We start from the raw sequence: 26,737 nt of genomic DNA, 5'->3' as shown, positions 1-26,737 counted from the left end.
GGAACTGATATTAAATTACTCCCACCTTAATAAATGTAAACTCCAAGTTTGGCAAGGAAGATAAATAAAGAAAAGCAAATTGTTTAAAATTCTGTTAACACACTGCAAGTATAAAATGGCCAGGAATATAACTCCAGGTTTTCTGAGTGTGTGTGTGTGTGTGTGTATGGTTTTTTTAAGATCCATATTAATTATAGGGTGCTTTTGCATAAAACCACGTGTACTCCCACAAAACATTTTTATTTTTAATTTTTTGATAGAAAAAAGTTTTATTATCAAAAGCTAGGTAAATATTTCTTTTGTTTTTCTTTTCCTTTTTTTTTTTTTTTTTGCGACGGAGTTCCGCTCTAGTTGCCCAGGCTAGAGTGCAATGGCGCAGTCACGGCTCACCGCAACCTCCGCCTCCTGGGTTCAGGCAATTCTCCTGCCTCAACCTCCTGACTAGCTGGGATTACAGGCATGTGCCACCACGCCCAGCTAATTTTTTTTTGTATTTTTGGTAGAGGCGGGACTTCTCCACGTTGGTCAGGCTGGCCTCGAACTCCCTACCTCAAGTGATCTGCCTGCTTCGGCCTCCCAAAGTGCTGGGATTACAGGCATGAGCCACCGCGCCCGGCCTGATAAATATTTCTTAATCAGGTCACAAAACCCACAGCCTATAAAATAAACAATTGATAAATTTAAGTACATGAAAATTAAGAAGTTTTCTCCATCAGAAGACACCACTGAATAATTTGGTTTTGAAATGAATTATTGGGTATTAATTTTGGGTGTGAAATTTTTTTTTTTAATTTATGCTTAAAAATTGACTTGATATTTTCTGAGCAGATATCAGATGACCTATGAGTGAAATGTCCAAAAATATACTCTAGAGAGAAATCAGAGGCAATGTAGAAAAGTGAAAAGAGCCTTGGCTTTGATGGTAGACAGACTGGATTTTAATCCAAACTCTGCCACGAGTCAAGTTGCTTAATTTTTTTGTGTCCTGTCTTTTTATCATTTGTTAAATGTGGAATATTGAAATTGGTTTCAAGGAGTTGTCTTCCCATAAATCCCATTTCTTTAACAGTTTCCTACTTACCTTCATATGCATTAAAAAGTAAATAATTGAATTAATTATAAATATTACACTATCTTGAATGGATGTCATTGATAAAATGTCAGTTAACACTTTCATTCTAGTGTTAATAGTGACAGAGATTAGATTTGGTTTTACATTTTAATGATCATGTTGTAATTTCATCTTTTTCAGGTGAAAAATGTTTATTTCAAAAATTTTATACCTTTTATGAATTCTCTTGGACTTGTAACATCTAATGGGCTTCCAGAGGTAATCTGAAAGGAAATTTAATAAAACATTAATGTTTTGAGACTATGGAGGGAGGATAATTGTCTAACTTTCTTAGATCAATTTACTGTGTATCAAAATTTTTTTTTTGCCCAAGAAGAATCTAGCCAAGTTGAATTGTGGTGAAACTAACTTTTGTATAGTTAACATAAAGCTTTTGAGTAGATAATCAAATGTATTAGCATCATTTTGTGATTTATACTAGAAATCAATCTTTATTGAAATTTTTCAAAACCCAAAGTATAGACTTTTAAACTTCTAAATACCATTAAATAGCTAAATATTAATAGCTAAATATACACAGTTACATTTGCTTTGGTAAGCATCATTAAGTGTAGGAACCATGATTAATGCCATCTACATTATTGGCATTACTATATTGTGGAACATCTCTTTTGAGGACTTTTAGGAACTACTTAATTGAAAATACAAATGTATTTGTTGAAATGACTGTGACTATTGCAGAAGTGTTTTACTTTTGTGATAGTCCATCCATCTATCTGTTTTGTTTTGCATTTTCCTACAAATGTCTTTCCAATGAGAACAGAATAACAGAGCTTTGCATGGTAAGGTGCAATATGTGGAGAAAAGGATGCTGTGATAAATGATGAAGAACAAAACCAGTGTTTTAGAAGCACTTAGTATTAGTCACTATGACCAAAAGGCATGAAATAAAATATCTAGACTGCTAGTTCTGTAACCTGAATTGATAGCTAGTTTTTGAATTAAGTTATTAATTCAACAAATATTTTTTGAATGCTTAATATATGTCAGACATGTGCTAGATACTATGGATACAGAGATTTCACTCTCAGTCACTATCCTTAAAGTGCTAGTGGGAGAGGCTGACAAAGATACAGACCATTACAGGAGTCTACAAGACTGTGATAAAAGTATTCACAGGGTTCTGCGATATCTCAAAGGAGAGTACCTAATCCAAACTGGGGCTGATAGGTTTTGTGGAATATAGTTTAGAGATGATGTGATTTCAAATCTGAGTAAGCATTACAGATACAGCATTTACAAGGGTGGGACATTATAGATTCAAAGGTGCAGTGATGTATGATAGTATGGTCTGATCAGTGAACTATTAAGTAATTCATTAAGGTTGGGATACAGGGTAGAACAATTAAAATATGGTACTGAAGAGGCAAGAAGGGACCAAATGTTATATTAATGAGTCTTGTTACCACTTTTGGTACCAAAAAATAGGCTGTTCATAACTTTAAAATCTGTTATAGCAATCTTTTTTTTCCTTTAAAAGGATTACAGTTTTAATATAAATCTTAAGAGTAATTTTACTTTTTCTCCAATATTTCACATAATATAGTCAATCAATAGATGACTGGTAATTAGTGCCTCAACTAAGGTAGGACAGGAACAATGATTAAACTTAAGCACAGATTATTGTTCTATCTAATACATTTATGAAGATTAATGAAAAGTTTGCATTTAATTGGGTTTCTTCCTATCTCTCCTTTTAGAATGCAATTTTACCTCTCTCAGGTTGGAATCACTTTGGTGTTAAAAGTCACAGTAGAAGGCATGCCAATAGCTTTCTCTTGGGCATTGGTTTTTAAAGTATGATTAAAAAATTATGGATCAGAACTGATGAAAGATTTACAAATTCTAGCAATTGAAAAAGTATCTAAGATTGGGAATAAATTGTGCAAGTGTGTTAATTGAACTGATAAACTTTTCTCTTGCCCAAGATACTTAACTGAAGGGTACTGGAGTGAACCAAAGGGTTTAGAAAACATTGGTAGAATATGTAATCAAGAGGATTTGCAATAATGTTTGAAAAAATATTTTGTATTGATAAACATAAAAGTAGACCGGGCACGGTGGCTCACGCCTGTAATCCTAGTACTTTGGGAGGCTGAGGCAGGTGAATCACCTGAGGTCAGGAGTTCAAGACCAGCTTGGCCAACATGGTGAAACCCCATCTCTACTAAAAATACAAAAATTAGCCGGGCGTGGTAGCAGGTACCTATAATCCCAGCTCCTTGGGAGGCTGAGTAGGAGAATCGCTTGAACCCGGTAGGTGGAGGTAGCAGTGAGCTGAGATTGTGCCACTACACTCCAGCCTGGGCAAAAGAGCAAAACTCCATCTCAAAAAAAAAAAAAAAAAAAAAGATTAAAAGTAAAGCATATATGGAATGTTTGGAAAATCTTGGCAGTTAAACAGTTATAATAGTATCTATTTTTATCTTTGGTACTGTTTTGTAGCATTGGTTATCTTTGTCTATCTAAAATTCTAGTAAATCTTTCATATGCATGAAATAGACCTAAAATCAAAGTTGAACAAATATTGCAATTTTCTGTACCTCACTTTTAGATAGACCTTATTTATATTGCATGCAAACTCAGTGTATATTGCAAAATTAAATGTATATTGTAAAAAAATTCTTTAATGAAATCTGTTCCTCTGTGTTCTGAGAGATGTAATGACATGTAAAGGATAATTTCCAGTGACTTTTTTCTTTCAAGGTTGAAAGTCTGTCTAAACGATATGAAGAAATTTATCTTAAAAATAAAGATCTAGATGCAAGATTATTTTTGGATCATGATAAGACTCTTCAGACTGATTCTATAGACAGGTATTGCACATGGTATATTTGATTGATTTGCCTTAGATATGGGTTGATACTGATATAGGTAGATTATATAGTTTTTAGCTTAGCGACCTTTAGATATCATTTGTAACAAATTACTTTCAAATGTCTTTATACAAAGAAAAGGTTAACAGTATTTTAAGCATGTAACTTATCTACAAATATAGATTTAATGTGAAATGTGTGTCCTATAACAGTTATCTTTTTGCAGTTAACTGAATATAATTTTTAAAAATGTGCACCAAAATATAATGTCTAAAGTAACTAGTTTCTGCAAATAGTGGTGGTCTCTATTTTATTAGTATCCTTTCATATACTATTGCCTGCCTGGTTTATTAAAAAAAGTTAATACAAAAGTGTAGTCTCTTTTATTATCATGTAGAAACCTAAAATTGGAATGGTTGAGAGTGATTGTTAAAATTTTTGACTGATCATAAGTAAAGTTAATTTTGTGTCTTTAGCATGAACTCTTTTAATATGAAACTGAAAATATGCATAATTTAGAAGTTAAACACAGTAAAATGTTTTAAATTTTATTTAAGTGGATATAAAGTTTTTGGAAGGAATAATGCATTGAAAAACTAGAGTTTTAATGCTTTTTAATACTGAACAGTTTGGTTATCAATACCACCAAGGAGAAAGCATCTGACTTTCTCTTTTAAAAAAATAATGGTTGGTATACACCTCTTTGTCATAAGCATAATGGAAAGAGACCCACAATTAAAAACAATAGTGAAAAAGATTTTATTTAAGCAGCAGCTGGGTCATCTATTTTCTATCATATCTATTATTGAGTTATCATTTTATATGATTTTATGAGACAACAGAAGCATTATACTGCTTTTTTGATGCATAAAGCACAAATTGTAAATTTTCAGTATGTGAATGACTTCGCTTATTGTGATTTAGTTTTGAAACACAGAGAACACCACGAAAAAGTAACCTTGATGAAGAGGTGAATGTGATTCCTCCACACACTCCAGTTAGGTATGAATTTTCCTACTTTTAATTATATTATAATTTTGTTATTCATTGCTTTATAGTGTTTCAGATTTGTTCACATGTTTCTTTATGTATTCATACATACATGTAAGAAATACATGTATCCATTCATACATACATACATGTAAGAAATATATATTGAAGGCTAGGTGCGATGGGTCACACCTGTAATCCCAGCACTTTGGGAGACCAAGGCAGGCAGATCACCTGAGGTCAGGAGTTTGAGACCAGCCTGGCCAATATGGTGGAACCCCATCTCTACTAGAAATACAAAATTAGCCAGGTGTGGTGGTGTGCACCTGTAATCCCAGCTGCTCGGGAGGCTGAGGCAGGATAATTGCTTGAACCTAGGAGGCGGAGGTTGCAGAGAGCTGAGATTGTGCCATTGCACTTCAGCCTGGGTGACAAGAGTGAAACTCTGTCTCAAAAAAAAAAAAAAGAAAAGAAAAAATATGTATATATATAATCTTTGTGTGCTGGGCATTTTACTAGTTGCTGAAGATACAGTTATTGGACCTAGTTTTGTCTATCCTTAAGGAACATAACCTAAAATAGGAATGTGTTCCATTTTAGTAAATAAAAAAGAAAAAATTAAAAGTATCACTATTTGATCTGCATACAACCTAAAAGGATTAGAACTATTTTTTTTATGTCTTTTTCCTCTCTCATTTCCCACCTTAAAATCTGTTATCAAGGCTTGTTGAATAATCTACCTCCAAAATATTTCCTGAGTTCATCTACTTTTCTCCATTTCTGTTCTCCCAACTCTTGTCCAAGACATCGTTCTCTTTCTCCTGGATTTTTTTGCAGTAGCTTACTACCTGCATCTGGTCTCTTCACTGTTGCTGTCTCCTCACCATCAAAGCTATTCTCCATAAAGCCCCCAGAATTTCTCCTAGAAATGTAAATCAGTTACATTCACCTTGCTGTTAAAACCCTTTGACTGCTTCCCATTGCAATTGGTATACAATGCAAATTCCTTAACAATGCCTAAAAGATCTTATATGATCTGGTTTCTGTTGCCTCTCCAACCTCATCTTGTTTACTTTCTTGCTCTGTGTTAGCCACACATTGGCCTTCTCTTAGTTTCTTGGGATTTCCAAGTTCTTTTGTACTTTGAAAACCCTCGTATCCCTCTTCTTGACATTCCCTCTTCTTGAAACTCTTCCTCCTTTTCTTTCCATGGATTACCAACTGCTACTCTTCATTCAGCACAAATATTGCTTTTGAAAATATGTTTCTCTCTGAAGTATTTTATTATTTATCATAGCATCCTGTTCCATTCTTTATAGCATGCATCCCAATTTATATTGGTAGATTCATTTGTGTTTGCTTGTTTTTTACTAATACCCAAAATAGCCTTAAAATTCCATATCACAGAGACCATAACTTTTTTGTTCACTATCTAATAATTAGGACCTGTTATAATACTTGGTACATAATAGGCAATCAGTAATATATTTCAAATGACTGTATAAATATGTACATGAATACATTTTCATATAAGTATAGTCTATACTTATGGACAAGATACTGAGATGACACAGAAGGGACTATAAAGCAATGTCTGAACTGAATTTTGAAACATGTAAAGGCCTTTGTCACAGGATAAAGATTTTAGGGAATGGGAACAGCATGTTCAAAGGGATGGAAGTGTGAAACATGTAAGTGGAGAAAACTGCTGTCACACTACCGACAACAATCAACACAGAAATTAACACATTTGGAATCAACACATTTGTACAACATTATGTGACCAAATGTGGGCAAGTTTTCCTCACCAAGAAACAAGCAATCAGTTCTGCAGCAGTCCCCAGCTGGGTGTCCTCTAATATACTTCTGACACTGGTTACCTGGAGATAGTGTCGGATCCCATAGGTTGAGGGCTCAGTCCCCAAAACTGGCCCCAACTTCAGATGCCAATTGCAAGTCTGGGTTTTTGGATCTTCTGACCAAAGGGCTTCAAGTTGGGGATCCCATGACACCTCTTAGGTTAGATTAATTTGCTAAAGTGGTTCACAAAACTCAAAGAAACACTTCTGTTTACTGGTCTATTATAGATGATATTACAAAGGATACGGATGTAAAGATGCATAGGATGAGGTATGGGGGATGGGATGGGAAGCTTCTATGCCCTCCCTGGCCAGACAGCCGTCCAGGAGCCTCCACGTGTTCAGCTATCCGGAAATTCTCTGAACCCTGCCGTTTTGGGTTTTTATGGAGGCCTCATTGCATAGGCATGACATATTAAATCATTGGCTATTGATTATCAAACTAAACTTCAGCTTCCCTCCCCTCCCCAGAGGTTGGGGGCTGGGTCGAAGGTTTCAATCCTCCAACTCTGCTTTGGGCTTTCTAGTGACCAGCCCCCATCCAGAAGCTTCCTAGGGGCTGCCAGCCATGTCAATTCATTAGCACACAAAAAGACATCACTGGAGTTTCTAAGTATTTTAGGAGTTGTATGTCAGGATATGGGGTCAAAGACCAAACATGTATTTCATAATATCACATAACACAATGTGTCTGGGAAACTATTAGCAGCAGCTCTGTATTGATTGACTGTAAAATGGAAGTAGGAAGTCACAGGAGAGGAGAGTGAGTGCTAGATATGAAGGGCCTTATATGCCATACTCACAAATTTGGACTGTAGCATGTATATGATAGAGCCTGTGCTATAAATGGATGTTAAGCAAGGGTAAGGATAAAATCAGACATAATTTTTGCAAGTTCACATGGTAATAGTCTGTGGGGGGGATAGACTGAGGAGAATAAGAAAAAGTGAGAAATAAACCTGTCAGTCTCTCTCAGCGGTTCTTAACCAGGTGTGCAAATTAGAATAACCTGAGGAATTTTGTTTTGATTTTTCTTTTAAAAAATTGTGTGTCCCCCGGGATGGTGTGGTGGAAGAGGGGGTGAGGGAAAGAAATGAGGGGCCTGAGTGAGATTTTTATTGTGGGGTGGGATGGGTAGGACAACATATTTTAGTAATAAAATACAGAATAAAAGTCAAGTGTTTTTACGCAAAAAAAAAAAAAATTGTGTGTCCCATTCCACTGAGGAATATGCCTTGGCCTTACTACCACAGACATAGTATATGAAAATCTCTGGACTTGTCTGTTGCAGCAGTTTACTTGAGAGGTTTTAAAGATCTGACCCAATGGTAGTGGTGGGAATGAAGGAACAATAACAGATTTGATAAATATTTGATGAATTCATACTTAGAATATTGTTCTAGAGGCATTTCTGAAGAAGCTATCTAGTAAGCAGTAGGATAGTCTTCTATAGATTTGGGAATCATCAGGGGAGTTAAAACCATAAAAAAAATGAAATTACTTGAAGTGAGGGTGCATAAAGAGTCGGTGGCTAAGGGCGGAAGTCCAAAGGATGCTAGCATTAAGGACTAGATAGAAGTTGTGAGGTTCTAGAGCAGGGGTCCCCAACTCCTGGGCCAGGGACCAGTCTGTGTCCCATTACGAACCGGGCCATACAGCAGGAGGTGAGTGGTGGACAGACAAGCGAGCATTACTGCCTGAGCTCTACAACTCCTGTCAGATCAGCGGTGGAATTAGATTCTCGTAGGTGCGTGAACCCTATTGTGAACTGCGTATGTGAGGGATCTAGATTGTGTGCTCCTTATGAGAATTTAATGGCTGATGATCTGAGGTAGAACAGTTCAAAACCATTCCCCATACCCTCCGTGGTCCATGGAAAAATTGTCTTCCATGAAACCAGTCCATGTTGCCAAAAAGATTGGGGACCGCTGTTCTAGAGAATGGGAAAGTATGGGTGGGAAGCGCAGAGAGTGAAGCCAAGAAAGCTGAGGGAGGGAAGGAGTTTCATTAAGAGCAAGTGTTTCTCTAACAGTGTCAAATGCTTCAAGGAAGGTCAAGTATTAGAACAAATGAGAAAAGTCTTTTGTTTTTACCAGTTGGTCATTTGTGGCTTTAATCACTGTAGCTTAAATATGATTAGTGTACACAGAAGCATATAGAAGCTGTGTTGCAATATATTTGAAAGGCGAGGCCAGGTGTGGTGGCTCTCGCCTGTAATCCTGGCACTTTGGGAGGCCAAGGTGGGCACATCACCTGAGGGCAGAAGTTTGAAACTAGCCTGGGCAACATGGCAAAACCCCGTCTCTACTAAAAATACAAAAATTAGTCCAGTGTGGTGGTGGGCATCTGTAATCCTAGATAATCAGGAGGCTGAGGCAGGAGAATCGCTTGAACCCGGGAAGTGGAGGTTACAGTGAACCAAGATTGCGCCACTGCACTCCAGCCTGGGCGACAGAGCAAGACTCCTTCTCAAAAAAAAAAAAAAAAAAAGAAAAGAAAAGAAAAAGAAAAAGAAAGAAAGAAAAAAGAAAAAAAAAAAAAGAAAAAGAGAAAGAAAAAAGAAAAGAAAGATGAGGAAGGTAAATACTGGTTTAGACATGCTTAGCTGAGAACACTGAGCATATTTTACTAAATAATATTTGAGGATCTTTCCAGCCCTAAACAGTCTACAGTTCTTTGCATAATTAAAGTATCCCAAATGTTCAGCTATTCCAAAATTGTAATATTGGTATTTACCATATACTGCCCCCTTCATATACACACACATAAAATTATAGAATTAATGAGATCTTAAGAGATTGACCTAATTTTATGCTTTGAAAATGGTGACTTTTAAATGTATCCAGGATCTTAGTATCCTTTCTTCTTGAAGGTCTCTGTAAAGAAGAATCATCTGATTCTTTACTTGAGTTGCTAAATATCTTATTGTCTTTAATTTGAAAATGTTTAACATTTTATTGTAATAATGTTTTCTTAAAACAATATCATTTTGTTGCCAGTTTATATAGTTTCTGCTAAAAATAATGCCACTATTTTATTGATATGTAGTTTTATTAGTAAATAAGTATATCCATTCTATAACTATAAACTTATTGATTGTGAATATATATTTTCTTAAAGATTTAAGTAAAATGTAATTTCTTATAAACCACAGTCTTATTTGAGGGAATGTAAAGACAAGCGGGAGGCAGTGTATTTGAAGACACGTTTAACTTGGGGGATAGAAAACATTTCATTTTTTTCTTTTTTTCTCCCTTCATTGCTTAACACATTTTCCTATTTTTTTCCCCTCTAGGACTGTTATGAACACTATCCAACAATTAATGATGATTTTAAATTCAGCAAGTGATCAACCTTCAGAAAATCTGATTTCCTATTTTAATGTAAGCCATATATGAAACATTATTTATTGTAATATCTTGGCAAAGAAACTTGAAATTAAAAGTTAAAGTACTGGATTCTTTTTAAAGTACTTATCTCCTATCTAACATGTAGTTATCCATAATCTTTTCTTGCTTTTTTAATCCTACAAAGTAGATATTATTAGTAGTATTGTTTTATTTATACAGTGTTATTTAAAAAAAATTTTATATTTACCTATTTGCCTTGCTCACCATTCTTCCTTACAACTGATGCCTCACTTCTGAGATCATTGTTTTCATCTTCAGATATATCCTTTGATAATTACTTTAGTGGTATTAATTTGGGATGAACTTTTTGAGGTTTTGTTTTGTTTTTTGGTTGGTCTGAAATTTTCTTTACTCTTATGTTTTTGTGAGATCACTTTGCTGGATCTTCAATTCCAGGTTGACATTTACTTTTTAGACTCTTATAAGTTTGAAGATAATACATTGCCTGGATCCCATTTTTGCTAATTAAGAAGTCTTATGTCACTCGATCTAACTGTTGTTCCTTTATAGTTGTCTATCTTTTTCTCTCTGGCTACTTTTAAGATCTTTTCTTTGAATGTAGTGTTAGATAGGACTTAACATTCCCCATACCCCTATAATCTTTTTCATCCAATATTTAACCCATTTTTATTTACAATTCTTACCTGGCCCTGTTAGCATTGTAGTTTGCAACTCCTGATAGACAATGAGTTTGATATCTGAAGGCATCTGCTACCCTCTCTCCCCTGAAGACAAGGAGAGAGAAGGAGAGAGAATGAAACTATCATCTATGTTGCTTGCTTGCTCCTTCACTCCTTCCTTAAACTCAGATGAGGGTTGGGACCCACTGAAATGCTCATCCTCTAAAATTGGACGTAGGGTCAGGAGACTTATTAAAATTTGGCTTATTTCAGCAACTGTGCTTTTTGTACTTGTTAACAATTCATTCATTGCCCATAACCTGTCTGTAATTTTGTCATAATCTGTTGTCGTCTCTTGCTATGTTCCCCCAGGAATTAGCAAAGTAATATCTGTCATCATATTCATAATTGTTTTGGCTCAGAATTGATTTTGTTTGTCCAACATGCATAAAGTCACTTTTGTTTATGAGTTATCTATAGCACAAGAATATATGCCAAAACATATGTACCCAGGTACCTAAACCTTTTAGCAAGGGATAATGGAAGTATTTAAAAGAATGATAAGCTCTTTCTTGTCATATCATTTTGAATACTTCCTCCAATATTTGGAGTATGTAGGAGTTCTTTTTTATTTAAAAAAATTCTGCCTCAAACACTTTTTTTTAAACTTGGAAACTATATGATCTTTATGTTTTTATCCAGTTTTTCAACCCTCGCTCCCTTCCTTCCCTCCTCCCTCTAGTAGTCGCTAGTGTCTATTGTTGCCATCTTTATGTCCATGAGTACGTGATATTTAGCTCCCACTTATTAATGAGAACATGCAGTATTTGTTTTTCTTTTTCTGTATTAATTTGTTTAGGATAATGACCTCCAGCTACATCCATGTGGCTGCAAAGGGCATAACTTCGTTCTTTTTTTTAATGACTGTATAGTACTCCATAGTGTATAAGTACCACATTTTCTTTATCCAGTCCACCACTGATGGGCACCTAGGTTGATTCCATGTCTTTCCTATTGTGAATGGCACTCCAGTGAACATATGAGTGCATGTGAAAGACATTTTCTAGAGCTCAATTTAAAGCTTAACTTTTAATGAAGCTTAAAAGCTTAATTATGTAGATGATAAGATGCATATGTCAAAGTGAACATGTCTTGAAGGTCATTATGTTTTTCCTTCATTTTAATTCTCTATTATTTCAAGTTTCTTAATTTTTAAAATTAATGCCATCTTCCCTCCATGTGAAATCTTAGAAGCTATGAACATTTTAATGGACATTTTGGCAACAATTGTTTTATGACAGGAAATGCTTGTTTGTTATATGTTTCTAAGATTTGTGTGCTGTTTTTTTTTTTCAGGAATATAGAATTGTTGATATTCTAGAATGTGAAAATGTTGACAGACAATGCACATTAGAATGAAAATTATAATCTTCTTCTTCTTATTTTTTTGAGACAGAGTTTCACTCTGTCGCCTAGGCTGGAGTGGAGTGGCATGATCTTGGCTCACTACAACCTCCACCTCGTGGGTTCAAGTGATTCTTGAGCCTCAGCCTCCCAAGTAGCTGGGATTACAGGAGCCTGCTACCGTGTCCAGCTAATTATTGTAATTTTTGTAGAGATGATGTTTGACCATGTTTCCCAGGCTGGTCTCAAACTCCAGACCTCTGGTGATCTGCTCATCTTAGTTTCCCAAAGTGCTGGGATTACAGTCATGAGCCACTGTGCCTGGCCATACTCTTAATTTTAGAAATTTTATTTTTGAATGTATATTTTGAATGTGTTTTATGTATAAAGGATTAAAAAAAATCTTTGTAGCTGATGAGAATCATGCTGTGATTACTTTTAATATATCATAATATGAATTATATAATATTATAATACATTATAATATGCATTTTAATACATCATCTTGTGATGTGTTTTAATTATTAAAGTTGAATAGCCCCATTCCAAATGATACATGTATGGGAACTTCTTTTGAACAATTTCCCTATCTTGTATTTCTGAAAATGTAATTAAATGATTTAGCTAACTCATAACTCTTTCAAAGCACATTTTAAAATTAGGAAATGGGCTGGGCATGGTGGCTCACACCTGTAATCCCAGCACTTTGGAAGGCTGAGGTGGTTGGATCACTTGAAGTCAGGAGTTCGAGACCAGCCTGGCCAACATGGCGAAACCCCATCTCTACTAAAAAGACAAAAATTAGTGAGGCATGGTGGCGCTTGCCTATAATCCCAGCTACTTGGGATGCTGAGGCAGGAGAATCACTTGAACTTGGGAGGTGGAGGTTGCAGCGAACCGAGATCGTGCCACTGCACTCCAGCCTGGGCAACAGAGTAAGACTTTGTCTCAAAAAAAAAAAAAAAAAAAAAAAAATTAGGAAATGATACCAAGCGCAAGCCTTGGTTTTATTTCATTTGCTTTTTTGGAAGCAACATACATCCCAATATAACCCTTAATTAAAGATATTTTATGAGAATGTATGAGGCTCTTTTTGATGAATGGAAAGCTTAACAAATTTGCTCTTCTCTAGCCTAGTGACAGAAAATTTAGATAATAGGGTTTTTTAGTTGTATTCTAGTATTTTTTGGTCATTAACATCCAATGAAATTATATTGTCTGCTTATGTTCAGTAGTTGTGGTTACCTAGTTATTGTGGAAGCGTTTCCACATTTTTATAAACAATTTTAAAAGTCATATATTATGGAGCAGAAAATATTAATTCTGATTACACAGTATCCTCAACATTGATTTCTGTTTTTACCTCCTAAAGAACTGCACAGTGAATCCCAAAGAAAGCATACTGAAAAGAGTGAAGGATATAGGATACATCTTTAAAGAGAAATTTGCTAAAGCTGTGGGACAGGGATGTGTCGAAATTGGATCACAGGTAACTTGAATTTATTTTAATTAGTGGTACTATAGAGTAATAATGTTAAAAGCAGCATCTTTCCAGTTTGTATAAATACTCTAACAGTATTTGTCTAGTAGTATAAAATACTGGCAGATACTATATCCCTGCTGCCTGTGTATGCTGCTATTTATAGGAAACTGTATGGGAAACTACCTCCCACCCCATTATAAAAACTATGTAATAAAGGAACACACACCACTTGTAGAAACTTTAGAAAATACAACTAAGAAAAAAATTGAAATCTTTGATATTAAATTTTTGATTTTGCCTTGACTTCTACATGTATGACTGTTCATGTATGCATATCCTAATGTGAATGGGACTATACTATAGATGCCATTTCTCAGTGATATTATTGAGTGGTATCATTATTATTTCAGGAAATCTAAAGCTAATATAATAGGTAAGAATATGGGCCATGGAGTTACAGCCCTGGGTTTATATTTGGTTCTACCATTGTCAATCTTGGACATGTCATTTAACTTCTCTGAGATTCAGGTTCTATATTTGCTCTGCTTTTTTGTGTGGCATTAATGAGGATAATATACAAAAATATATTGGAAAACTGTAGTCCACTGTACACATTTATTTCAGTGTAGTGAGGTTATATTTTGATGCCATCAGTGATTTAAACATTGATATTTAATGGTTCTTTTTGATCCTACAGCCATGCACCACTTAACAGGGATGTGTTCTGATCATCATTAGGCAGTTTTGTTGTGTGAACCTGGTAGAGTGTGTCTATACAAACCAATGTGTTACCATTTGTGTATCTAAACGTATCCAAACACAGAAAAGGTACATTAAAGATACAGTATAAAAGATAAAAAATGGAACACCTGCACAGAGCACTTACTATGAATGGAGCTTACAGGACTGAAAGTTGCTCCGAATGAGTCAGTGAGTGAGTCAGAGAGTCAGCAAGTGAATGTGAAGGCCTACAACATTACCTATGACATTACTGTACACTATCATAGACTTTATAAATACTACACTTAGGCTAAACTAATTTCATAAACATTTTTTCTTCAGTAGTAAATTAACTATAGCTCACTGTAACTTTTTTACTTTATAAATCTTCAGTTTGTAAAAAACTTTTGACTCTTGTAATAACACTTAGCTTAAAACACAAACACCTTGTCCAGCTGTACAAAAATATTTTCTTTCTTTATAATCCTTATTCTATATGCTTTTTTCTATTTAAATTTTGTTTTCAGTTTCATAAACGTTTGTGCCAAAAACAAAGGCAAACACACACATTAGCTTAGGTCTACACAGGATCAGGATTAACAATACCACTGTCTTCTGCCTCCAAATTCTATCCCAACTCTTCAGGGACAATGAAATGTGTGGATCTGTCATCTCTTATGAGGATGATGCTATCTTCTGGAATATCTCCTGAAGGAGCTGCCTGAGGGTGTTTTACAGTTAACCTTTTTTTTTTTTTTTTTTTTTTTACAAGTAGAAGGAGGATGCTCTAAAATAATAAAAAGTATAGTATAATAAATACATAAATCAGTAACATATTCATTATTAAATATTATGTACCATACATAATTGTATGTGCTATACTATGACTGGCAGTGCAATAGGTTTATTTACATCAGCATCATCACAAAGCTGTGAGTAATGCATTGCACAACATTACACTAAACAATAGGAATTTTTCAGCTCCATTATAATCTTATGGGACCACTGTTATATATGCAGTCAGTTACTGACCAAAAACATTGTTATGCGGTGCATGATCACGTATGAGATTTTTGCTCTTAATTTGGAATGAAATAATATGGTGTGTGTTTATATCTCTAAAATTTGGTTTTTCTTTCAAATAATGGGAACCAGTTATTTGGTTAAAACTTCTTGCTCATAAGGTCAGTTTGATCTGATTTTTGTCTGTGTCAGTTTTACTAAATTTATGGACAAAGACTGTCCTCTTAATCCTAGACAGCCATCTTGAAAATACATGTCCTAGGTCATGAGAAATGTTATAGAAGGTACATAAAGTGCTTAAAATAGTACTGGGCATATAACCTATCTTTAGTATGAATGATATAGACTGAAATGGAGTTAAGGAAATCCAGGTACTGGACCTACCCTCTTGTTAATTTACTTGGGAATGTTAATCACCACTTAATACTTAAGTCTTGAGTTTTAGACAAGCTAGCTTTTGTGTTTTCTTGGCGGCCATATTTCTAAGAAGGGTGAGAAGTATGTTTTAAGAAAAGGCTTTTTAAAAAATTAGTAATTGTCAGCTGGGTATAGAAGTGCATGCCTATAATTCCAGCCTCTTGGGAGGCCAAAGCAGGAGGATCTCTTGAGCCCAGGAGTGTGAAGGCCAGGCTGGGCAAAACAGTGACACTCCATCTCAAAAAAAAAAAAAAAAAAAAAAAAAAAAAATTAGTAATTGTGATTTTCTAAAATAGCAGGCTCTTATTTCTCTTTTTGTTTGTTTGTAGCGATACAAACTTGGAGTTCGCTTGTATTACCGAGTAATGGAATCCATGCTTAAATCAGTAAGTTGAAAACAATATAAAAAAATTTCAGCCGGGCATGGTGGTTCACACCTGTAATCCCAGCACTTTGGGAGGCCGAGGTGGGCAGATCATGAGGTCAAGAGATCGAGACCATCCTGGCCAACTTGGTGAAACCCTGTCTGTACTAAAAGTACAAAAATTAGCTGGGCATGGTGGTACACGCCTGTAGTCCCAGCTACTCGGCAGGCTGAGACAGGAGAATCACTTGAACCCGGGAGGTGGAGGTTGCAGTGAGCCAAGTTCATGCCACTACACTCCAGCCTGGCAACAGAGTGAGACACCATCTTAACAAAAAAACAAAAAACAAAAAACAAACCAAAAAAAAAAAACAACAAAAAAAATTTCAATGCTAACACAAATAAGGTTTCAATTAAACAACTTCTTTTTTTTTTTAATTATCTGTTTCAGGAAGAAGAACGATTATCCATTCAAAATTTTAGGTAAATTTTTTACTTTTAGTAAAACAATTTTTTTCTTTTTATAAAAGTAAATATTTTATAATCTTTTTTTTTTCCTTTAGCAAACTTCTGAATGACAACATTTTTCATATGTCCTTATTGGCGTGTGCTCTTGAGGTTGTAATGGCCACATATAGCAGTAAGTTAAATTTTCATAAATAAACATTTTTGTTCAATTTAAAGTTAAAATGTGGTGTGTTTCTTTGGTGGGAGGAGAGGGATAGTGTGAGGTTAAGGAGAAGGAATGCTTATTTTAGATCACTATATACTGAACAATGTAATTGGTCATTATAAGCCATTTAAGAGGCTTATTTGAATTATTTGAGGCCATCTTGGGGATAATATTTCACTAGGCTCCTCTTCTGAGTATACTGGTATACTGAATTTAGAAAAGGTACCTTTTGAAATCCCTCCGAAGACCTGTGAGATTGTAGAGTGCCAAAGGAGTATTCAAGAGTGGCCTCTAATGATATGGAAGCACTGCTATAACCTCCATGGTTATGAAACTAAAGACTGAAGCTAGAACTCACCGAATAAACAGAACAAAGGCCAGTAACAGTGTTTTTAAAAATATAAATGTATATCACTTTGCAAATTATGTTGCAAATGTTAAAAGAAAGTTTTGCTTGCAGAAACAAAAGGAACATTTGTAAAGGATGCAAAACACAGTGAAAGAGGAACTTCTAGTTTCCTTATTAGTAAACAAATAAGGAAAACTGAATCCTCATTTATAACCAAGAAATGCATATTTTAAAGAGATACCATTTTCTAACTAATGAAATTAGCAGGATCTTGAAGAATCTGTCTCTCCTCTTACCAAGGATTAATGAGAATTAAAATAGATATGCTAATAAATGGCTGGTAAGATACTAAACCTGTTCCTGATATAAGTTTAGGGTATTTAAACCTTTGAAAATTTGAGATAAGCTATAAGCCCTTTCTCTAGGAAAAACATAGATGTGCATACACTCAAAATTGGAAGGCTATTTCCTATGAGTCCATAGACTCCAAATAAAAAATTCTGCTCTAAATAAAAATCGTTTAACCTTTCTACTGTTTTCTTTGTTTGATAAGACTTTCCAAAAAAATATCTAGCTCAAGGGTTAATATTTCATACCTAAGTTACTTTTTTTTTCATTTTTAGGAAGTACATCTCAGAATCTTGATTCTGGAACAGATTTGTCTTTCCCATGGATTCTGAATGTGCTTAATTTGAAAGCCTTTGATTTTTACAAAGTGATTGAAAGTTTTATAAAAGCAGAAGGCAACTTGACAAGAGAAATGATAAAACACTTAGAACGATGTGAACATCGAATCATGGAATCCCTTGCATGGCTCTCAGTAAGTAACTAGCTAAATAATTGAAGAAATTCATTCATGTGCATATGGCTAACAAATTATCTGTTAATGAGAGGTGTTTCTTAACATCTACCTCAAGAACAAATAGGCAATTTAATGAATAATGTTATTTCAGTCTGTAGCCCAAGAATCAAGTAGAATATTAGAATGGAGCTTTCTTCGAGTGCCCTAAACCATCTAATACAGCATAGTGATTTATTTAAGAATAGCTTTTCTTAAAACATGGCACTTTAAAACAAAATAGAATTCTTTTTTTTTATTATTATTATACTTTAAGTTCTAGGGTAAGTTCTAAGTTCTAGGGTGCAGGTTTGTTACATATGTATACCTGTGCCATGTTGGTGTGCTGCACCCATTAGCTCGTCATTTACATTAGGTATATCTGTTAATGCTATCCGTCCCCCCTCCCCCCACCCCACAACAGGCCCCGGTGTATGATGTTCCCCATCCTGTGTCCAAGTGTTCTCATTGTTCAATTCCCACCTATGAGTGAGAACATGCAGTGTTTGGTTTTCTGTCCTTGTGATAGTTTGCTCAGAATGGTGGTTTCCAGCTTCATCCATGTCCCTACAAAGGGCATGAACTCATCCTTTTTTATGGCTGCATAGAATTCCATGGTGTATATGTGCCACATTTTCTTAATCCAGTCTATCACTGATGGACATTTGGGTTAGTTCCAAGTCTTTGCTATTGTGAATGGTGCTGCAATAAACATACATGTGCATTTATCTTTATAGCAGCATGATTTATAATCCTTTGGGTATATACCCAGTAATGAGATGACTGGGCCAAATGGTATTTCTAGTTATAGATCTTTGAGGAATCACCACACTGTCTTCCACAATGGTTGAACTAGTTTACAGTCCCACCAACAGTGTAAAAGTGTTCCTATTTCTCCACATCCTTTCCAGCACCTGTTGTTTCCTGACTTTTTAATGATCACCATTCTAACTGGTGTGAGATGGTAGCTCATTGTGGTTTTGATTTGCATTTCTCTCATGGCTAGTGATGGTGAGCATTTTTTTCATGTGTCTGTTGGCTGCATAAATGTCTTCTTTTGAGAAGTGTCTGTTCATATCCTTCACCCACTTTTGGGTGGGATTGTTTGATTTTTTTTTCTTGTAAATTTGTTTAAGTTCTTTGTAGATTCTGGTTATTAGCCCTTTGTCAGATGGGTAGATTGTAAAAATTTTCTCCCATTCTGTAGGTTGCCTGTTCACTCTGATGGTAGTTTCTTTCGCTATGCAGAAGCTCTTTAGTTTAATTAGATCCCATTTGTCAATTTTGGCTTTTGTTGCCATTGCTTTTGGTGTTTAGTTATGAAGTCCTTGCCCATGCCTATGGCCTGAATGGTGTTGCCTAGGTTTTCTTCTAGGGTTTTTATGGTTTTAGGTCTAACATTTAAGTCTCTAATCCATCTTGAATTAATTTTTGTGTAAGGTGTAAGGAAGGGATCCAGTTTCAACTTACTACATATGGCTAGCCAGTTTTCCTAGCACCATTTATTAAATAGGGAATCCTTTCCCCATTTCTTGTTTTTGTCAGGTTTGTCAAAGATCAGATGGTTGTAGATGTGTGGTATTATTTCTGAGGGCTCTGTTCTAAAACAGAACAGAATTCTTTAAAGTATTTAGATAATTTATTTAAAATACAGTCATCATTATGTTTGAAAATGTAAATGTCTGCTCTTAAATTGTGAGATTATCCTATTTAGATTATTAAAAAGTGCATTTTTTTCTTGTTGAATATAGTAGGACTCATTTTTCCCATTATTAGAGTATAAAAATCTATACTATTGTTCAATTATAGGTATTGGTGTATTGGTTCAATCATTATAGGGGCACAAATTATATTGTCTAGGATTCTCTTTATAGCATTATAACTATTGATAAGGCTTTTGTTTTAATAAAATTGGCAACTTGAGTTTATGCTCTTCAAATCTGCATAGTTGGATAATACTTTGTGAATCATCAGATTTGTATATTAATGGTTTCTTTTGAAACTGTGTTGCATGCTAAGTATATATCTTTTAATTTGTATCAGTATATAGAAATGGTAATTAAAAATTAAGACTTTAGGTATGCTATAATCCTAATTTGCACATGTAACCTTAGTTTTAATTTCTTTATGTTTTGAATTTTTAATGACTAAGCAATAGTTTATTTCTTAGTGTTTTCTTGTATTGCCTTATAGACAGTGAATAGAGGAGAGAAGCATGGGAAATTGATAGAAGAATGTTATACTCCTATTATTGAATTTGCTAACTACTTATGGAATGAACTTACACTTGATAAGGAGTACTTAGGAGAAAACGTTCTGAATCTGGGGAATTAAGTGAAAGTAAAAATAAATAAATAGATAAGTAAATAAAATAAGTACATAGAGTACTTTTTAAAGGCTATGTGTCCTCTCCTCCCAGAAATTGATATTGAGATATTACCGTATCATCTGAAAGTGACTATTGTTATTTCTTTTAGAGAGTTAATTTTATTTCTATCAACACATATTTATTGAACATATGCCATATGCCTTGAATTGAGAGAGATATTGTGAGGATACAATAAAGATAAAGGCTTGGAAAATTGTGTAGGAAGTAATAAAAATTTACTGTTTAAAAATTGCTTGTATGCAAGCCTGTTTAGCTCAATTATTTAGGGCTTCTAAACAATATTCCTTTATTTTTAAAGATTTTTGGAGAAGAAGTGACAAGCCCAAAGTTTGGAAAAGACTATAATTGATTTACAGTAGGAGATGTGGAAGTCATAAGCCTCCAAATTTAAATATTAAATGTGGTTCTTTGGCAGATGAAACTATAGAAGACTTTTATTTAGTCATATATTTTTAGTGTTTGAATTTTATGTTACATTTTTAATCATAAAACCCTTGAGTGGTAGTGGGTGGCTTTGTGAAGATAAGTTATGCCACACAAACAGGATACTGTGTATTTTTTCCTGTGAGAATAATTGACATTATAGAGAAGGGATATGGCTTAGATACATTTGCATTTTCACAGACTTTTTTTTATTTGAAATATAACATATATTGAGAAAAGTATATATCTCAAGTGACAGTTTGGTGAATTTGTCACAAATTGAATACATCCATGTAAACAACACCCAGATAAAGACCCAGAGAAAGTCTTTCGATTCTGTGTCACAATAAAAAATTCTTATTTAAACTGTAGATTGATAGGAACATATTCACACAGAGTTGTTGACTGAGGGAAGTTTCAAATGAGGTGCTGCTTACTTCTCTCCTGCCAATAATTTAATGAAAAAAAGAACATCATCTTATTTTTAATGGTTGTGTGGGGAACTGGGTTCAGCATTTTTGCTTGACAGCCTTGAGAAAGAATAAAGAAGGAAAAAGTCCACTTCTGTTTCTTTTCATCCCAGAGAGATTAACGGGCAATATGAGTGTAAGATGCTGGAAAAGTCTGTTGAGAAACCTAGTGAAATCTCATTCTCTGAAAATTTGGGGGATTACAGGTGCTTTTGAATGCATCATGCCTAAGGGTTAGATGAAATGACCTCCAGGTGTTTGACCCTATTAAATCTGTTAAGAGACTTATAATGCCAGCAGGGGATGAAATGAAATTTGGATGCCTTAGTTTCAGTATTTTCAGAATTTATTGTATTTTTTCAATAAATGTTTATAAATCAAAATACATCAGGTGCTTTATTCTCTATATGGTCTCTCTTTCCTGGACTATTCTGGACTCTTCCTACTGATCTCTCATTTCCTACCTTGAGACCTTTCTCTCACAGCAGCCAGAGAAATCTGCTCATAATGTAAATCTCATCATGCTGATTCCTCCGGTAAAAACCTCCTGTGCAGGACACATTCCTCTGGTAATGTTGGAAGAAAACCCTACCAGATGACTTTCTGCAAAAAAAGACCATGATACTACCTGTTTGGAATACAAATAGTAATTGACTGAAATTACTGGACAGGAAGAACAGACTCTAGTTGAGAAAGAGAAGAGGGGAGCTGGGAGCCTGAGGAGAAGGCTTTTAGTCTAGGGCTAAGTGCAGTAGGTATAGGGAAGGACAGTATGGTAGGGCAGGGATGTCAGTGGGAAAACTATGGGTCTCTTTACCAGGGAAACTGCAAAACTGAAGCTGGGGAAACCTTGGCCACTGAGGAGAGTGGAAGAATCCTGCAAGGGAAAGAGCCAAGAAAGGGACCCAGATTCTGTCTGAAATCTGAATAGTTCCTGTGTATAACAGACTCAGAGCAGCCAAATGAAGGGCAGAGGATCTGAACTGAGACTGGAGTGGCTGCCCAATAAACAGAACAGTTCAAGTTAAGCAAAGATAATTGCTTCTTGTAACAAACAACAAAACCATGCTCATTTTAGAAAAATAACAGAATTTCGTATCTTCACAATTTAACATTTATGATGTTCAGGATACAATTCTAAAATTATCCAGCATAGAAAGAAGGTCAAAGGAATCAAATGCAGGTTTATAGAATAGGAGCTTTAGGCCAGGTGTGTGGTGCACACCTGTAATCCCAGCATTTTGGGAGGCTAAGGTGGGAGGATCATTTGAGCCCAGAAGTTCAAGACCAACCTGGGCAACAAAGCAAGACCCCATCTCTTAAAAAAAAAAATAGCTAGGTGTGGTGGCATGTACCTGTGGTCCTAGGTACTTGGGAGGCTGAGGCAGGAGGCTGAGGCAGGAGGATCACCTAAGCTCGGGAAGTCAAGGCTGCAGGGAGCCATGATTGTGCTTCTGCACTCCAGCCTGGGCAACACAACGAGACTCTGTCTCAAAAACATAAAAACGAAAAAACTAGAATGGGAGCTTTAAGTTAACTGTGGTTAGGCATTGCTAAATGATGGGGATACATTCTAAGAAATACTTCATTTAGGCTATTTTGTCATTGTGTGAACATCATAGAGTGTGCTTACACAAACCTATGTGATATAGCCTACTACACATCAGGGTAGGAATAGCCTGTTGCTTCTAGGCTAGAGACCTGTATGGTATTTTTTTTATTATTATTAAATCTCCGCTCTTGAGTATGTCTTTTTAATATTCAATGTGGTAAAACTGAAGGATGTAGAAAGTTACATACCAAGGTATGATAGTTGTCTTGAGGAAAAATACTTATTTTATTGGTTGAGTTGTGAACTGAACCACTCTTTTCATGAAACACATGTGTTACTTGTAAGACTGATAAGCAATTGTGTTTATTCTTGCTTGGGTATGTGGTAGATTCTTGCAAATGAACAAAATGAGCCTGTCACTTCAAAGAAAACAACTGACAGTAAAGGTTGCCAATGATAAATTTTGTGTTTTCAAGTAAAAATTAGAATTTTAGAAACTTGTATCCACCACTGAAAACTTGACAGAGTCCTAATATATAAAAGACTTTTCTGATGAAATAGGTGGTCATGTCAATGAATGTGATTTTTAAAATATTGTATACAGAGATTTGTAAACATGTAGAAGAAGTAGATAATTCAGTGAACCAGTATTTCCAAATGATCAAATACATCATTATAAAATCATTCATGGGTAAGAGATTCATTAAAAGTTCAAGATAAACGAATGGATTTTAAGGTCTTAAAATATGAAAAATTTATTTCTGTTCATTGAGATTGTTTCCAATTCCACCCTGCAGCTAACCTTTAAGAAACTATGACTTGTTGAGTTTTGGTGTAGTGTCAGAAAACAATAACCATAGTTATCTGAAAAGGCTATTAAAATACTCCTCCTCTTTCCATATGAGGCCAGATTTTTCTTTATATACTTCAACCTAAACAGCATATTGCAACAAAGTAAATGTAGAAGCAGATATGAAAATTCAGCTCTTTTTTATTATGCCAAATAGTAAAGACATTCAGAAGATCATAAAACAGTGCTATGGTTCTATCTTTTTTGTTTTGTAGAATACGGTTGTTTTTCATTTAAAAATTATGTTAACATAATGGGTTTATTGTTTAAGACAAATATTTTTAAATTTTCTCAAGTTTTTTTGAGCCCTCCAAATCCTTTAATGTAAAACAGCTATTAGCTACTTTATGCTTCCTAATGGAAGAATATATAACCACCTTGAACACATGATGTTGAAAGAAGCCAGTCACAGAAAACCAAATATTGTCTAAATTCATTTATATGAAATGTCCACAAGAGGCAATTCAGCAGAGATAGGAAGTAGATTATTGGTTGCTTAAGGCTGGTGGGGAGGACTAGGTGTTTCGAGGATGATGGCTAGAGAGTATGGTGTTTCTTTTTGAGATAATGAAAATGTTGTAAAATTGACTCATTATTATAGTCAATTTTACAACATTTTTATCATCTCTGTGAATACACTAAAAACTATTGAATTGTACACATTAAATGGGTGAATTGTGTAAGATGTAATTTTAAAAAATTTCTCAGTTTTAATTAAATTTTAACTAAATTAAGATTTAACTACTAACAAAGTAAATATTAATAGATTTAACCCACACAAACAAAAGCTTTTGGGATCCTTAGTAATTTTAAGAATATAAAAGAGTTTTGAGTCGAAAAAGTTTGAGAACCCTTGCCTGTATTCTCTTCCCCATTCAGATTCGTCTTTCACTCACACAACCATGTTTGTTTTTGCCTGTCCCTGAGTCTTGAAATGCTTTCCTCTGCCTTTTTCTTGACCAGATTTTAAGGTCTATTTTGCCTTTCCTGATCATCCTAGTCTATAGTCATTCTTCCCCCATTTAGTCTTAACCTGTTTATTATCTACATACTTACTAGTCATTTATAAACTTTGTTTTACTATATGTGCATATCTCATGTTAAATTCATGTAAAGTTCTTAAAACAATATCTGACATTGTATTATAATATGTAGCAGTTAATTACATAAGTGTAAAGGACAGAGAGGAGTCAACTTATGATGACACCCAGGTTTCTGGCTTGTATAACTTAAGTGGATAGTAGTGTCATTCATTAAAATAAGATACCTAGGATTGAATGAGGTTTGCTTGGGAAGATGAATTTCATTTGATTGAGTTTGAAGTAATTATAGGTCATTTAAATAGAGGTGTCAAGTAGCAGTTGGATATGTGTGTCTGGAACTTAGGAAAGAAATCTAGGCTAAGGTTATGGACCTAACAGCTGCCACACATGTGTAATAAAAAATGCCACCCTTTATTGATTGTTTATCTTGTGCCAGGCACTTTGGTGAGCACTTCTTAAATTTAATTTTCATAATAATCCATAAGGTAGTATTACCCTATACCAGGAAATGAAAGCTTAGAAAAGTTTAATAACTTACCCTAGACCACACAAGCTAAATGGCAAGATCTATGATTTGAACCCAGGTCTTTCTGGCTCCAAAGCTATTAATCCTTATGCTTTACTGAGTAACTGAAGTTTGGAGAAGGGATAAGATCACTTAAGGGGAGAACGTAGTATGAGAAGAGAAGGAGGCTAAAGATAGAATACTGAGGAGCTCTAACATTTAAAGGATGGACAGAAAAGAGAAGCCTGTGCCTACAAAGAGATTGAAATAGAACAGCCAGGAAGATAAGAGGAAAATCAGGAGAAGTGGTATCATAGAGAGACTGACCAGGTGCAATGGCTCCCACCTATAATCCCAGCACTTTGGGAGGCTGAGGCAAGTGGATCACTTGAGGCCAGGAGTTCGACACTAGCCTGACCAGCATGACAAAACCCTGTTTCTACTAAAAATACAAAAATTAGCTGGGCTTGGTGGCGCATGCCTGTAATTCCAGCTACTCTGGAGGCTGAGGCATGAGAATCGCTTGAACCTGGGAGGCGGAGGTTGAGTGAGCCAATAATGTGCCACTGTACTCCAGCCTTGGTGACAGAGTGAGACTGTCTCAAAAAAAAAAAAAAAAAAAAAAAAAAAGAATTAAAATTAAAATTGAAAACTGAAAAAAAGAAAAAGGAGAGAGAGCATTACAAAGTCTGAGTGAGTGCTTGCTGTTTCAGATAAGATCTGAAAAGTTTTAGCAACAATGAAGTCACTGGTGACAGTGACAAGGACTGTTGAATGAAGAGATGGGGATAGGATGAGATCTGAATGAGAGATAAAGTGGACACAGTCATAATAGATGGCTTTTACCAAAAGTTTTGCCTGTGAAGAGAAATAAAGATATAACAGAAGTAAAGATACAGCTTGATGTGTGTGAAGTGGAGGGAATATATACATATTTTTTAAATGAGAAAGGTAGGGTTTAAATATTGATGGAAAAGAGCCATTAGAAGTGTTCTCTTGCTGGATAACAAATTGCTGGCTTTAAACAAATATTTTATTGTGCTCATGATTTTGTGGGTCAGGAATTTGGGGAGAACTTCACTGGGTGGTTTGTCTCTGACTATGTGTCAGCAGGTGTCTGGAGCTATAGGGTCCACTTCCAAGATGCTTCTTCACTCAGAAGTCTGGCATCTTACCGCTCTTTGGTGCACACTTAGCTCTCTTCCTCCCATCTTCCCTCCCTAGAGTGGTTAGAATGTTAAGCTTTGGAGTTTTCATCTGCAGAGAGAAAATAGGAGATTCATAGTGAAAGTAGAGGTTTTAAGAAACAGGATATTTGGCAGGGTGCAGTGTCTCCACCTGTAATCCCAGCACTTTGGGAGACCAAGGTGAGAGGATTGCTTGAGCCCAGGAGTTCAAGACCAGCCT

At 35.0% G+C, this 26,737-nt stretch overlaps 1 protein-coding gene across 1 annotated transcript in view; it reads left to right on the top strand.

Annotated features, from left to right (window-relative positions):
- Positions 1-26,737, top strand: part of RB1 (RB transcriptional corepressor 1) — a 177,317-nt gene that overhangs the window by 68,378 nt on the left and 82,202 nt on the right. The window contains exons 9-17 of the mRNA XM_010363858.2: positions 1,253-1,330; positions 3,839-3,948; positions 4,873-4,950; positions 10,093-10,180; positions 13,604-13,720; positions 16,204-16,260; positions 16,690-16,721; positions 16,802-16,878; positions 17,884-18,080. Coding sequence (XP_010362160.1) covers positions 1,253-1,330; positions 3,839-3,948; positions 4,873-4,950; positions 10,093-10,180; positions 13,604-13,720; positions 16,204-16,260; positions 16,690-16,721; positions 16,802-16,878; positions 17,884-18,080 — 834 coding nt within the window. The remainder of the gene's footprint in view (positions 1-1,252; positions 1,331-3,838; positions 3,949-4,872; positions 4,951-10,092; positions 10,181-13,603; positions 13,721-16,203; positions 16,261-16,689; positions 16,722-16,801; positions 16,879-17,883; positions 18,081-26,737) is intronic.

This window comes from Rhinopithecus roxellana, chromosome 18 (assembly GCF_007565055.1).
Source record: "Rhinopithecus roxellana isolate Shanxi Qingling chromosome 18, ASM756505v1, whole genome shotgun sequence".
NCBI classification, from domain to species: domain Eukaryota; kingdom Metazoa; phylum Chordata; class Mammalia; order Primates; family Cercopithecidae; genus Rhinopithecus; species Rhinopithecus roxellana.
The sequence above is the reverse complement of the archived record's forward strand: the minus strand, read 5'-3'. Positions and strand labels throughout refer to the sequence as shown.